The 15,197-nt window shown below is 43.9% G+C and overlaps 2 protein-coding genes across 8 annotated transcripts in view; one reads left to right on the top strand and one right to left on the bottom strand.

Moving 5' to 3' along the window:
* Ae2 (anion exchange protein Ae2) overlaps window positions 1-5,316 on the top strand; it is a 228,046-nt gene extending 222,730 nt beyond the window's left edge. For all 7 annotated transcript variants that reach the window (XM_084591397.1, XM_084591398.1, XM_084591401.1 and 4 more), the window contains 4 exons: window positions 147-400; window positions 3,868-4,037; window positions 4,114-4,284; window positions 5,138-5,316. In XM_084591397.1, the coding sequence (XP_084447523.1) occupies window positions 147-400; window positions 3,868-4,037; window positions 4,114-4,284; window positions 5,138-5,218 (676 nt within the window). In that variant the 3' untranslated portion in view covers window positions 5,219-5,316. The remainder of the gene's footprint in view (window positions 1-146; window positions 401-3,867; window positions 4,038-4,113; window positions 4,285-5,137) is intronic.
* Window positions 5,317-6,466: 1,150 nt separating this feature from the next.
* The window catches only part of Grasp65 (Golgi reassembly-stacking protein 2), a 39,810-nt gene continuing 31,079 nt past the window's right edge, over window positions 6,467-15,197 (bottom strand). Inside the window, exons 9-10 of the mRNA XM_084591403.1 lie at window positions 14,875-14,997; window positions 6,467-10,235 (exon numbers count right to left, since the gene is read on the bottom strand). Coding sequence (XP_084447529.1) covers window positions 10,180-10,235; window positions 14,875-14,997 — 179 coding nt within the window. The 3' untranslated portion in view covers window positions 6,467-10,179. The remainder of the gene's footprint in view (window positions 10,236-14,874; window positions 14,998-15,197) is intronic.

A 15,197-nucleotide genomic window follows, 5' to 3' on the forward strand; every position in this document is an offset into this window, starting at 1 on the left:
GTTCATGCCTCATGGCCACAAGATCCATCCCAAAGCAAAGAAAAAGCAGCAGTATTATTGCGGTTCCAGTGCTGGGACGTTTAGTTACTGCTGACCATAGCAGTGCAGGTCTTCAGCAAGCCTCAAATGAACTGTCCTCTTTGCAGGCTGATCCTGAGCAAGAAGGAGCGCAAGCTGCAAAAGGGCTCTGGCTTCCATCTCGACCTGCTGCTCATTTGCTACATGGAGCTGGGCTGTGCCTTTATGGGGGCCCCGTGGATGTGTGCAGCGACTGTGCGCTCAGTCTCTCACCTCGCCTCGCTCACGGTCATGAGCCGCACTCATGCACCTGGCGAGTCACCCCATATCATCGGTGTCAAGGAGCAGCGCGTCACCAACCTCCTTGTGTCACTACTTGTGGGTGGGTGTTCCTCGAGTGCTTTTCTCTGTGCAGTTTTTATTACCGCAGCAGTGTTAACGGACCTAATCTCCATAAAATCCCACGTTTGCAATGTTACCAACAAAAAATCATGAGCACACCTCTGGCAAGGGCTAGCTAGCAGATGACACGGCTGGTAACTAATTGGTTCGCGGGTTGTGTGTTGTTACAAGACCATATACAAAGCAGGTACCATATTTTCTGGTGTATAAGTCACACCCGCTTGTAAGTGGAACTTGTTCTTTAAAAAAGAAAAGTTGCACCAGTGTGTAAAATGCACCTGTTCATTTGATGAACGCCATGGATCCTTTTGTGAGTGCAGGAAAAGTCATTTGCGGCACCTGCCCTACACAGGTAGTTCTGAATCCCTTGGAAGCATGCACAATTTCTGCGATTTGCCTTTTAGAGAGTGAGGCTTGTTCCCCAATCCTCTGCCTTTCTGCCATTGTCTGTGCTGTCCACACACCGGTCTTTGGCAACATGCCAAGATGCCGTGGCATGATTAGCAATGCCGAGTGTTTGCGTTTGCAAAATCTTGGTGTGCATGGTTTGTTTGGCAAACTTGACAATGTGCCAAGACATAGAATATTTCCAATTTTTTAATTTTCATTTTCCTTTTTTCATGATCAGATATCTGATATTCAAATCAATATTTGAGGGCATTTTTTTCCGTATTTGCATTTGAAAATTCTAACGTTCGCACATCCCTACTCGCTCGGCATTAGTAGGCTTAGCCATGCTTTGCATCGAAGTCACACAAACAGTTCTGAACTTGCCACTGTCTGTCATATGAAGTCTAATCCTGTTGCTGAGTACACTGCAAATAGAATAATCATTCATTAAAATGAAGCGATCGTTGGTTTCTGCTGCACGTTTAGAAGCAAGCCACACCAAGCAAGAACTGCCTCTAGGCTTTTGTTAGGTTGGCTTTACCGCATGACAGCAGTATACTAGCATAGTAAATCAGTAAAAGGGATAGACAGCCTCAAGCAACTGCACTTCATATAGTCATGCAGTTTTACAGTGGTGGCACTGCGAAGGCTGCACAGCCATCCCCTCTCCGTGAGCAGAGACTGTCGTTAGAAGTGCCACTTGTGAAAGAGAATAATTTTGAAGCGGACATTTGTGTCTACTTTAGCCAATACTTCGAAATATTCAGGTTCACTATATCAAGCTTGACTGAGGTTTCTAAGTAGCGAAAGTGACGCAAGAGCCACAAGCAACCATGACAGCCGTGCACAGTGACCTTGTCACAAAGGCCGTTCGTCAGCTCACCTATACGATTAAGCAGATTATAAGCAGCCTTTGTACAGAGGCTGGAAATGAGCTGCAATGTGTCAGAAGTAATGCTGGCGAACTTGCAATATTCAAAGTTCTGCTCTGGTAGGAAACCAAACGCTTGCTTGAGAAGAGAGAGAGAGCACCATGTGCTAGAGCATACTGAACCAGTTTAATGCTAAGGCGAAGTTTCCTGGACAACATCATCACTAGAGAAAAGAATAGTGTTGCCATAAATGTGAGTCAAAAAGGTCGCTCAAGCAATGGCAACCTGTGAATTTGCTGTCGCAGAAAAAGTTCAAGATGTAGCTCTCGGTCGCATGTGCTGTAATGCACGTTTTTACCTGTGCATACTGTTCTGACAGGATGTAATGTCCTGTGCGATACTTCTTTTTTTTTTCTATCAAATGCAAGGCAAGTTCAAATGAGCATCCCAAATATATTTCTATCTCAGAAGAAGCTCTGCACCACTGTCATGTTCATAGCCATTCCTGTTTAGGGCCGGCCTATCTAGATGGTTTTGTGGCTTTAAAATGTACGGAAATTCCACAGGCAGTGGTCTCGTTCCTAAATTTCTGCCAAGGTACTTGGTGGCTACTGACCTGAACAGTACATGCACACAGCAAATATAATTAATATATCCCCTCGGGCGCTGTGTCTCTGTATGGGGACGTGAACTTTGTGCGGCCTGCTGTGCAAAAAGGCAATGAAAACACAGTTTTTAATGTTTAAAAACACTCACCCCGAGCCATTTTATTGTACAGCTAGCACCATCTTGCGCAAAGTAAAAGAAATCCTACCTGAAAAGAGCGGTAAAAATGGACGCGGCTACGTTCCACGGAGCTAACAGTAATTGCTTTTTGTTTTTGTCACTTTGAACTGCTAAGAATTTTGCGTTGATAAAAAATATTGGCATTTATTTTTTGGAGGAAGGGCCCGTGACTGTGAAATGATGACTATCATCCTTGTTACTAGTGTATTCAGCGTTGCATGCACTTCTGAATGTTAGTGTCCCTGTTCGAGGACAAGACGCCTCAAAGCCGCCTCTGCCGACACACTCTTTTTCTGAGTGTTCGGCATCGCTTTCTTACTTTGTGCGCCCTACTGTGCAAAAAGACAATAAAAGTGCCGCTTTGGATGTTTCAAAACACTCCAAACTTGATAAGTCGACAAACTCCACTTCCTTATGTCACTGTACCTTCTTAGGTCAAGAACCAGAAAGTGGCCGGTAAGGGTAATTTCTCACTTTTTATCTTTTGTGCTGTGCAACGGCTGGATAAAGTACCTGTGAGACGTAAGTGCTGAGAAGTTTGCACAGAAAAGTATTTTGGACATGACAGCCTTGCAAACTAACTTTGCGAACAGCCTAATCGCGTGTAGCAGAACACCTCGAAAATAGCGCGGTCGGCCAAGTAATGAGTACCCAGAGCCTGTTGTGATGAAGGCTAGACTGCATTTGCTACTGACAGCTACCATTAGGTACGACAGCTAAAACTACTGGCCGGAGCATGTGAACACACCAAGCTCACAGCGCTGCCACCGTGAAGGATGCACAGTGAAATGTCGAATTCGCTGCCAGAAGTGCCATATCTTTTTATGCATGCCTGTTCAGAACAATTGCTTTTACCTTTTTCACAATAAGTATACTCTAAAGTGATTGATTTAATTAAGAAATCAAGCAATAATCCATTAACCATCTTTTGTGCCAGATATTTTGCCAAGGACACTATTGCTCTTTCTGCATGCATTACTTTTTCTGTATTGAGGTGCCCTGTCCCCGAATGGGGACATTGCCAAAATGAAAGAAAAAATTAAATTTTTCTGTTTCTTCAGGACACTTCATTTGAAGTGTGGAGAATCGAAAATGGCCCTCAGATATTTTTTGCATTGCAAAAATATATTTCGTGCCCAAGTCTGCCTCCAAAGCTGGATGGAGCCACTTGCTGCAAACTTAAAATGATGTGATACAAAGCTGCATCATATTATAATGTAGTCCTCTATGCTGTATCATTGACCGAAATGTGTGCAGTTCAGTTTTCCTCATGTTTCAGAGTACTGTTGTAGTGCTATTATAATTCTTTACAATGCAGTTTTGCTAAAAAAAAAAAGACTATTGCTATGACCATTGTGACTGTCATAAGATTTGGCTTTCTTTTTCTTTTCTCTCCAAGGATTGTCCGTGTTCATGAGTCCCTTGTTGCGAGAAGTTCCCGTAGCAGTGCTGTTTGGGGTGTTCCTATACATGGGAATCACCTCCATGATTGGGATCCAGCTGTTTGAGCGAATAATTCTTTTCTTCAAGCCAACTAAGCACTTCCCAAGTGTGCCTTATGCACAAAAGGTACTGCATTACCTTTCTGCTAGCTAGGGTCCCAAAAAGTGCTTGTGTTAAGGTCTTGCTTTCTTTCTCTTGTCAGGTGAAGGCTACAAAGATGCACCTTTACACACTGCTGCAAATAGTCTGCCTCATTGTTCTCTGGGCAGTGAAGTCATCCTCACTAGCCTTGGCTTTTCCTTTTGTGCTGCTGCTTATGATTCCACTTCGGCTTCAGCTGAAGTACATTTTCACAGATAAGGAGCTCCAGTGTGTAAGTTGACATTGCCACCTCTAGTCCTTTTTATAAGTGCAAAGAAAGTCTACCATCGTATCTATGATATCTTGCGATGCTAAGTTATTTAGAAGCACAAGAACCGCAACAGATGCATCAGATGTCTTAGTTTGGTTGTACCATTGCACACTAGATTCTTTTCTTTCAAGTGCACGACTGCTAACCCCATCGGTGTTTTTGCCAACTACACAAACATACGTCCACAGTTTAGGCCAGATGGTAATGCATCATCGTAGCTAGGTATATAACAGCAGCCTTGCAGGAAACTGTGGTGCATGCAGCCAGCTGCATGCCACCTTGTGCAACTTGACCCACAGGAGCCTTTTTGTTTTTTATGACTGCCTGATCAAAATCAATTCTATAACAGCTTCCACACCTCTTAAGGTGTTTAATGAACTGCACTTCTTAAGTTCTTACATCATTTACCTGAAGAATTGGGTAAAATTGCGTGTGCTGAACTCATTGAGGTCCACCATTAAACACAATGGTGTGTCCTTTTGTCAGTCAAGGAGTCGCAAAATGTGCTATCTTAATGGCAATTTCATGCTGCGATTTGGTAACTGCTGCTTGTAGTCACTATTGGGACTAAGCAAACCTCCCCTCCCCACACCTCCCTATTTAGTATTTGTGCTTCTAACAGTAAGGTCCGTGTAAGGTTGATATATGACCAAAGGAACTGCACTTTGTGGAGGGGAAATGAAAAATATTCATTGCCTCTGTACACATGTAAACCATGCCTATTTTGCCGATGGATTTGTGACAAAAAATTCTGATTTAGCTGGAACTCTCTGAACCATTTGCAAGTAACTTATCCTTTACAATTTTTCTGCAGTTGGATGGTGAAGATGTGAACCTCCAGTCCGACGAGGAAGATGATCCGGACTTTTACCAGCAAACGCTGCTGCCTAGTTAATACTTTTGCCACCCTCTCCCCCCTCCCCCTTTCCCTCAAGCCTTTTACCGTTTTAGCCGCTCGCATATCATGCGCCATCTTCATAGCCTTGTACATAATCACATGAGATAGCTGCAGACTAACGTATGTACTATAGCTCACGGAGCCTATGATCTGATTAGTGTTGTGGGAACTGTCCAATGATAAGACCATTTATAACTTGTTCAGCATTAATATGCCATACTTATGCAGATTCCCGTTATTTCTCCGTTTGCTTGTTTAGCTGGACACTGAGGAGTCTAATCAAAGTGCCATGGTGTCTGTTATTTAGTCTCACTGCCTAGTGGGGATTGCCTTTTGTGCTTTATACATACACACACACACACACATATATGTATACATACATACAAACATTGCATATATACATTTCCACTGGGAGGAATGCTGGTAGTGATGAATATTGCAGCGTATGGTAAATATGGTATATGTACACCGAAGCATGTACTGTTGGCCTGCATTGTTATTTTAGTATGTACAATGATAGCACTTACCCTGCGCTCAACCATAATGTAGTATTAAGTTCTCTTGCTCATTGAAGAAGCAAACTGGATTTGTTGGCCTTTTTTTTTATCACTCCTACTTTCATAGCTTATTGCAAGTGAACTTGTCATGCCCCTGTTTGGTGGTGCAGGAAAAAAAAAGGGCTAGCTTAGGCCTAGCTACGAACGGTGCAGCTTCTGCCCACATGACAATATAATATATAAGCTCTGTGTGAACACTATGTGTGACTATGTGATATTGTTTAGAGAGGTGTACTTTTGATGTTACAAACCTGTGGAGGCTGAAAATGTTGGATACTGTTGAAGTTGGCTTTGTGTCTCATGTGATTGCAGAAGGACCACCACTGGTTAAAAAAAAAAAAAAATTAAAAAATAACGCGAGTGCACTAAAGACATATTCTTTGCTAGTATTCCGATACTGTAATATGCAACCATGCAGAGCATTTACAGGGTCCCACAAGCATGAAGCAGTGCTACTTGTACAGAGGTGCTACTGTCCATTGGATGGGCATTTAAATGTCATAACTGGTGCTAAGCAGGAGAACTGATGGTGCGAACGTTTTGTTGCTGCTGCATGGATTTTGTCATCTCCCATGTGTGCAGGAGCTTTTTTCTTTGGCAGATGTAGCACTCTTATTCATAAGACTGTTTCAGTGTGTTTGAAATGGTGTGTGGATTTTAAACAGATAAACAAGGGAACACGCATAAATATGTAGCAACTTGTGCTTGAAAGCATTTATTTCCACTCACACATCAAATTCACTGTGTTATTAAGCAGTAGAAGCGGCATGTAACAATGACATCTCAACTGGAAAGGAAAGAAGCACATTGCCTTTACCACCCAAGTTATATAAAACTTGCCCCCTTGTTGGAAACTGCCTGCATTAACTGCCATTCCTTTGCATTATGCCCATCTTTCTTCTTGCATTGCTATGTCTAGTGGATGTCCATGATTGTTGGCCCTGCTGTACTTGCACAGTACATAAATTTGCTATATCATATTTAACTATTTTTGCATTGTTTTAATAAATATACTATATTACAAAAATTTTGACCTTAACTCTGACTGACTTGTATGCATTCTGAGGATTCCTTTATTCACACCAACCATTCTTTACATTGGGCAAGGCAGAAAAAAAAAAATGCATGCGAAACAACCACCTGCAAGCTATAATTCACAGCCATGGCTGCTCAATGGAAACTCGCCAGGTGTGCCTAATTTCCACCACCACAGCTACAGGCGGAGAGGTGTGCTTTCACTGAAGCATCAGTATAGCCAGTGGTTGATACTTTCAGGATTAAGGCCTACATAAAATACAATGTCACGTGGAAGTTTGAAATCTAGAGTGGCACATCACCATAGCTGCACTTCTCAGCTTACATATGCACTTGTGTCCACCCCGAAAAGAATCGTGCTGTAGTGTATGCCACTTGTAAGCACGCTTCACCAAATGGCCGCTCATTTAATTACTGACTTTTTAATGCACGAAACAGCCTAACAGCTATGTAAAATTTTACGTATTTTCTGAATTGGGGGCATGGTTCAAGGCCAGTAATTAACATCATATTCTGTTTGGCACACTTATGTTTTTGGACATAGCGCTTTCAGCCGGTTTGAATCTCATTCCTGAAAAGGTTTGGTTTGGTTTGTGGGGTTTCATATCCCAAAGCAACTCGGGCTATGAGAGACGCCGTAGTGGAAAACTGGAAATTTCAACCACCTGGGATTCTTTAACATGCACTGCCATCGCACAGCACACGACCACCTTGCGTTTCGCGTACGTCGAAAAGTGGACGCTGATGCCGGGATTCGATCGCGCATACTTGGGCATAGTAGTCGAGCACCATAACCACTGCACCACCTCTTGGGACTAATTCCTGAAAAGATTCTAGTTAGCACACCAATTAAAAGATAGTCTACAGCAACTAATGTATATAACACAAAACAGCCATTGGACTCCAGGCTCAGCCAAGTTATTCTTTTTGTTTTGAAGTCATGATAGGTACACAAAAGCTGGAATCTTCTTTCAAAAGTGAAGAATTTTTCTCTCTAGAGATTTATGTGCAAGTACTGTCAGCAGCAAAAGTTTGCTGGATCTCCATGGCGCAGTGACTGGAAAACTGCATCGAAGCTAACGGAAATTGCATCTGAAGCACTCTTTGCGCACGCCTCTCCTTCCTTCGCTATGAAGTATGCTTCGTCGCTTGTTTCCCCGTAACGCGCTTATCAGACTCACGGAAGCCACTGAGGCGCTGTGACATTCACCACCAGCCACTTTGGCAAGCACGATGGACGGAGTTTGTCGGCGCCTTTCACACTGCGCCCTCTGCAATGATGGTGACACAGCAATTCAGCGGCAGCAACAAGTGTCAAAAGCAGGTCCCGGGAAAACAAGCGAGGAAGCAAAGGATGGACAGGCATGCGCAAAGTGCGCTTCAGACGCAATTTCTATTAGCCTCCTCATCGGGTGCACCACATGCTGGAGATCCCGCAAACTTCTGCTGCTGACAGTACAAGAGGGAGCAGGCTTGAATGTCGGCAATATTGCAGCTGCTGTGCTTGGACTTGTACCATTTCTGTATAGCTATGTGGCAGAGCTTGAGAACAAAGAATGCTTGTGGAAGCTTAAAATTTTCCATGTTTTGCTCAGTTCGAACCCTAGCCTTTGCTTTCTTCTTTGCTCACAGTCACTGATGGAAGCAGAATCTTCAGTTTTCTGTGCTTCTTGTACTCAGCTCCCTTCTGCTTTCTAGCCTTCCTGGGCTCTTTCGGGAAGTCTTTTAACGCGATAGCATTAAATGCTGCATTCTCCAAGAAATCTGGCTTCAGCACTGTTAGTGAAAAATCACTGGCATGTCTCTTGGCAGGTGACACGGCCAGGCACTGATCGTTGGGTTGTGTGACACCATAAAACCACATGGCATAGCTGAGTTGGCAGGATGTACCAACTTGGGGTATTCCTTTGAGATGTGAGAGTGAGGTGGGAATTGGAACGCCCAGGCATCCTTCGATCCTACTACGTCACACAGGCCCTTTCGTACAGCTAGGCCAATGAGGTGCTTACATAATCTTTCACACAATGTGGTAGCTTGTGATTGTGTGACGGATAATAGAGGCACAAATTAAGGGATTATATTGTGTTTAGGTGATCAGCAAAGCATGTATGTAAACGAGGATCCGCAAGGTTAGCTGCAGAAGGGAGCCATTAACGTTGTTGCATCATGCTCTTAAAGGTGGAGCTTAGGTGTCCAGCAGATCTTTTCAGCCACGCTACCCCACATTATGAATCGCATACGAGAACTCGCGATGACAGACTGTCGGCTTTTTTCATGCCTTGGTGCTGCACAGCGACACGTAGAAGTTTAACAAACGGTGCCGCACGTGTTGAGAATTGTTGACAAAGGCGCTGATCACACATGCGCAAAACTAAGAGTCACAATAAAAACACGTATTAACACGTGCGATGCACTTCTTCTGTAGCATCTGGCCATCCGTGCAGACTGCACTTCGTCCCGGAGTGGTGACGTCCCCATGGAGATCAATGGCAGAAACTCCTACGCAATGCTCTTAGTGTATTTCCATTGAGCGGCCATGCCACAGCACGGTGAACAGTTCGTGAATTCATACACAAAGACTGCCAGCCATGAAAATGAACTTCCTTGCAGCTTTTCCTCTCTGGAACAGTAAGCTAGTGCTGCTCTACCAATACATTTCTACCAAACAATCCTAAAGTGGGGAACACAATGTACATTGTAGTGATTCAACTTGTATAAAAAAGGCATTATTGGTGCAAGAATCCCACACAACCAATCTTGCCTCCACTCTTATATAAGCTTGCAGTGATCCAAAGTGACAATGAAGCATTGTGCAGTGCAGAAGAAAACGATTTGAATTAGACACCTCCTTGAAACACCCCTGTACACAGGAAATAACCAAATGCATCCTTGAAAGACTGCAAACCTCTTTGCAATATTCGTGACTGTTCCTATGAAGAAGTACTAAAATAATTTGGGCGATAAATCCCATCAAAGAAAGGACATGCATTGTGTGCAAGAAAAAGTTCACAGCAATGATGGCCACCTCACTGAAAAAAAAAAAAAAAAAACACATTACTTTCCATTTTATTCTTTCTTTCCTGCAATAACTGTACACCAACTCCCAGACCCACTTTTTCTCTAATGACTTGAATGGTTTACTGCCACAAAAGGGAAGAGATTCAGTGTCTCTCAGCAGATTGACTAACTGCTGTTCCCCGAATAGCGTTGACAGGCAAGCCAAGCAGAAGTAGCCAGGTGGTGGGTTGGCAGCATCCATATTGTGGTCAATAAGACACTCCCATTTGTCTTCCCCTCAGTAAACCAAAGAAAGTTCCCAGGGGGTACTATAGCACTGTGAAAGTGTCTCCAACACCAAGAGGGCCCTTAGAGATGCTGTGGTGCTGCCATGGGAGACTTTGCAGATGCTTCTTCCCGAAGTCCTGAAAATTACATATTCTTGTAAAAACACTAACAAGCCTTGAAGTAACTATATATTTAAATTCACTTCATGTAGAAGCCCACTCTTACAACATTTCTGCCATTACTATCCTCAGCTATCGGGTGTGACTGCATGTACAGTGCTTATTACTGTCGAACCTGGATATTTTGAATTTTAATTATATCAAACTCTCAAATTATCCCCTTTAAAATCCCACGTACAAGTACAGGAAGGTTGTCTGTACATCGAACTCCGTGCCACACATGGAAAGTGCTCCTTCCCCAAAGACTATTGCATCACTCTTGGTCATTTGCCATGTGATGTTTGCGAGCCACATGCAGAAAGAATGAGAGAACCAGTTCGGTGACTGCCGCGCCCTGGAAAGTATGTTCTCCTCAAAGACCTGCGCACCTGCCGTGATCGTTTGGCACGTGGCATCACGTGACGTTTGTAAGCCACATTGTGTGAAGGAACGAGAGGGAACCAGTCTGGCAACAGCCGGTGCAGAGCAGACGCAGCCAATGAAGCCATGGTGTTGGGGAGAGGGGAAAGAATGCAAAAGATCGAGGTGCAAGAGTGTGCGCATTCTTCCCTTCCTTGATGGGTGTGCAGGGTCATGGAGGAAGGAAAAATTCTGCCGAGCTTTCTTTCCCTCCTTCCTCACTTTTCTTTTCGTGGTTTGCAGTAGTTGGACACTTTCTCCAGTGTTCTGACCGCTTTGTGGGCAATGTTTGTTGTAAAGGCCAGGTCAGCATGTGGCAGACAACGTCTGACGCTTTTTCTTGCGTGTGTTGTGCCCAAACGCAGTGTCGTAAAGCAAACATACTGAATGGATAATGACTCCCTTATTACATGATCAAAACCAGGGCGACTTAGCCCCTGCGGTGGGAGTGGGAACAAACCTGGCAGAGTGACAGTGCCCTTGACAGGAAGAAAAAAATTTTTACTGCAGACGAAGCCACTACAGGCCCTCCTGTCAAGGGCACTGGCACACTGCCAAGTTTGCCCCTCACTGAAGGAGCTAAAACAAACATGCTGTGAGGACAACAGAGGGACGCGCTAACGACCATTTCTTTTCAAATTCTCAGCAGCAAAAATGAGGTGTGGGCCCAACCGCAAGAGGTGTCAAGCCGATTTCTGTACATCGATAATTCGATATACAGAGCTATTACGCGATCCCCTTGGAGTTTGATATATCCAGGTACTACTGTGTTCACTTCTAAATAATGCAGCGGAGCCTGCATATTTCGAATTATTTGACGTATCCTGCGTAAAAGTACACAAAAGTTACATAGCAGAATAGTAAACTACAATTTCAGCAGTCACTGGATATATCCAACCTTGAAACGTGCTGGTGCTGTGTAATATGTGACAAGGTAAAAATCACAGTGTCACAGCCAAGGCCAAATACGCAGGCCCCTCACCGAGCTCTGCCGGCATTGCCTAGCAACGCTTAAGAGGTGTGCGACTCTTCCTCATTAAAAAAAAATAGCAGTATCCATCCGGGAATCGAACCTCTATCCCTTGGATCCCCAGCCGAGCGCTTTACCGCTGTGCCACGCCGCGGGTCATGAAGCGCTGCTCATAATTCTGCTTGTGTACCGTGAGGATGATAGCGGGATAGGCACGTGAGACACTGCGATTGGCACGCAATTTGAAAGCACCAAAGACTAAAATAGTTGTCACTCAATTAGGGTGACGTCAAGGATGTGGCGTCACCCATCTGCCATCAGCTATGGGGCCCAAGAGGGAACGAGTGCACTCCAACGCCGCCGCGCGGCGCTTTTTGCCTTACACGAGTGACAGCTGCAGCGCCTTTCCTTTCCTGTAAACGAATTATAGAATACCGGTGATATGCTCGACATGGAAGCCAAGGAGAGTTTAGCTGCTGACGAACGGCGCAAAAGACTGGAGAAATTTTCTTCTGATCCCGAGGTAGTCGCTGCTTTTCGCTAATATCCAGGCATAACAGTGCTGAGCCATGTTTAATTTTTTTTTTTTTTTTTTTCAATATATCCAGGTTTGACTAGCAACTTGTGCTACTAAAACAACCAACACACTGCAATGAACTACACAAGCAGCCACTGTGCCAAAGCAAACAAGATAGGGATGAAAGACAACAGCTGCATTGCCCTCTTCCACTATATTTTGTTTCATCATACCCACTTAAGCATACTTTCCTAGCCATGCCACAACTCGGGTAGTAAACACCAATTTCCATGGCCTGATTCCTGCCGAATGTTATTTTAACGCGATAGTGCTAAGAATCCCATTCTGCAGAAAATTCGTCACCATTGTTGGCATTGTGAGTGAAAAATTTAAAGCATGCATAAGACCGATTGCTCGGCAGACTGTGTGAGGCCTAGACCACATGACATGATTGCAGCTCCCACCAACACAGGCAAGTTTGTACATTTTATATCTGTGTCAAGTGGTCCTGCACATAACTGTATGCTAATGACTGTGTGAAAGAATTGAGCAAGAAATTAAGCAAGCAGCCAAGTTGCAGGTACATGAACAAGGAGTCCTAGATGAGACCCATTAATGCTATTGCATCATACCCTTGGAGGCAGAGCTTAAGTATCCAATTCTTTTTTTTTTTTAATCTAAGTGCATGCCGTCGCAATGCGTACACACAGTGGACAGGAAAAACAATTGGAATCTGAGGCATCTGAATGAGGAATTTGAATTAGAAATATTTTCAGGACAGAACCCTTTGTTTTCGCATTTGGTACAGCATTGATAACTGAGCATTCACTTGATGTGTCTGAAACCTCTCAACATTAAAAAGAAATTATCAGTTTTGAAGCGAAAGTTTTGCTGCGCTAGGTAGCAGCGATCTTCGCGTGGGCTTCAATTTTAACCTTCATTTGGCCTTCAAGCAGGAGGACAAACTTGCTATGCAGTTCAGATGTCCACAGAAAAATATGATAGTACTGTGCCTTTCCTTTCCTATAAACCAACACACAATGTCAGCATGGGCTAGCCACTGACAGACCTGCCAACTGCACAGTGCTCAATCTACTATAGAGGATGCCAAAAAATGCCAAGACTCAGTGAAAAATACTAAAATCGTTTTATTACTCGAAATCTCTTTTGAATGATGAAAAACAGAACAGTCTAAACTAGAGTTCTGAAAAGTCATGTAAACAAAACTTCAGAAAGACTTATTTGAAGTGAAAGGCTGGGACAGTATTAAAGAGGTTACTGCTTTTGCCTTCCGCAGGAAGTCCTTGTCGATCACCTGATTGTGACAAACTCCAGACTCCTTTTATCTGACAATTAACAGTTAGTTGTTCTAGGCCCCTTTTTGACATGGAGGAGCAAAACCTAGTGCACGTCTTCTTGACTTTGCTAAACACTCTTTCACACTCTGCATTACTGCGTGGAAGAGTGAGAATGCCTAACAACTTTTGAGAGCTTATCATACTTGAAAGTACAACCAATGTCCTGAAGACTGGCAACAGAGTGCCCTGCTCGTCTATGCACTCCTAAACGATTACTTCTACTCAATCAGAAAAGCAGTGAAGAGACACTTGGCTTGAAAAGTGGCTTGATCTCACAATCGCACCCGCAGCAACTACGCTGCCAACACAGTAAGCCTAACTAGCAGCTTGACAGCCTCGGCTAGCTGAAAAGTCAACGATTGCGATGACGATGTAGCCGTACTTTATTGAACGGGCATGATCTGATTGGAGTAGAGGCACCGACAAGGGATGTGGCAAACAAATAAGATGCGCTGCAGAACACAAAGCCCGCCATGAGATGGCGTACGCGGATGAGAGTGGGCACTACGATACTCGTTAGAAAGCATTGAAAATCGGGCACTTTATGATAAAATCTTAAAACTTGGCAGGTATGCACTGACCTTCAAGGAGCCACAGAACAAAGTGTGGCTATAAATATACTGTGCCTTCCTTTCCCCAAAACATCTGACCGCTTGAAGTGTAACCTTGTGGACCACCTTGGTGTTGCACCACAATGTCATTACTTTCACCCTTTGACATTTCAATCTTGGGGCAGAGGAGAGCGACGTGACACCACCTACATGACTAATCACGTGGGTGATACATGATGCCAATCAATGGGTATAAGAACGAGAAGCAACCGCGCCTAGACTCTGAGCCACACATGAACACCAGTGGTGATGATGCTGCACTTCGCACGTCATACCCATGCCACCTAAATTGAGCTATGAGTGTTCTACCAAACGTAACCATGCTGTGAAGCTTTTGCTGAATACCATGTGTAACTATGCAAAACCTCTGCTTATTTTTTTATAGCTGTCAAACCTGCTTCAATTCACTGGCATGCCTCTGCAACTTTTTCATGACCTGACCATGTGTATGAAGTTTTCAGTGCATCATTTTTGCTCCTGGCCGATCGCCACTTACCATGGTGTCAAGCATTCAACTAAACAAAAACAGTTGCATGCATCGACAGAAAAATTTGAAAAACAATTCTACAGTTTTTCTAGCAAAACTGTTGCAAAATCAAGCTTTCTGCTGCACAAAAAGAAATTGGACTCTTAAAATACAATGTTTGATCCCTCTGAAATTTTTATTTGCCTCGGCTGTCAAGCAGTTTAAATCCAGAGCGAATTCGCAGAGACTAGCCTAGAAGGCACACAGTGGACTCACCTGAAGCTTCATTCGATGTGCCAAGGCTTGCCAAAGCGTCAGCTGGCAATGATGCACTCACTGTGATGGGGGGCATACCTGGCAGGTTGATTGGTGTGGTCAGGGGCACAGCATTGACTGGACCTATTGATGAAAACACAAAGGCACTAAACACACAGCAACGAGTGAGAAGTAGAAGCAGTTAACCAGGAACTGTATCCCTGAAGCGCTCCACTGAGGTTTGGAATTTTAGTTGTGCACACTTTTCCTCAACCCCTGTTGTGACAACCTTGCTATGCAGGTAAAAAAGGAGGGAATTCACAAATGCAATTTTGCAACTTGGA

This window comes from Amblyomma maculatum, chromosome 1, assembly GCF_055883805.1.
Source record: "Amblyomma maculatum isolate TAMU_Amacu chromosome 1, ASM5588380v1, whole genome shotgun sequence".
NCBI classification, from domain to species: Eukaryota; Metazoa; Arthropoda; class Arachnida; order Ixodida; family Ixodidae; genus Amblyomma; species Amblyomma maculatum.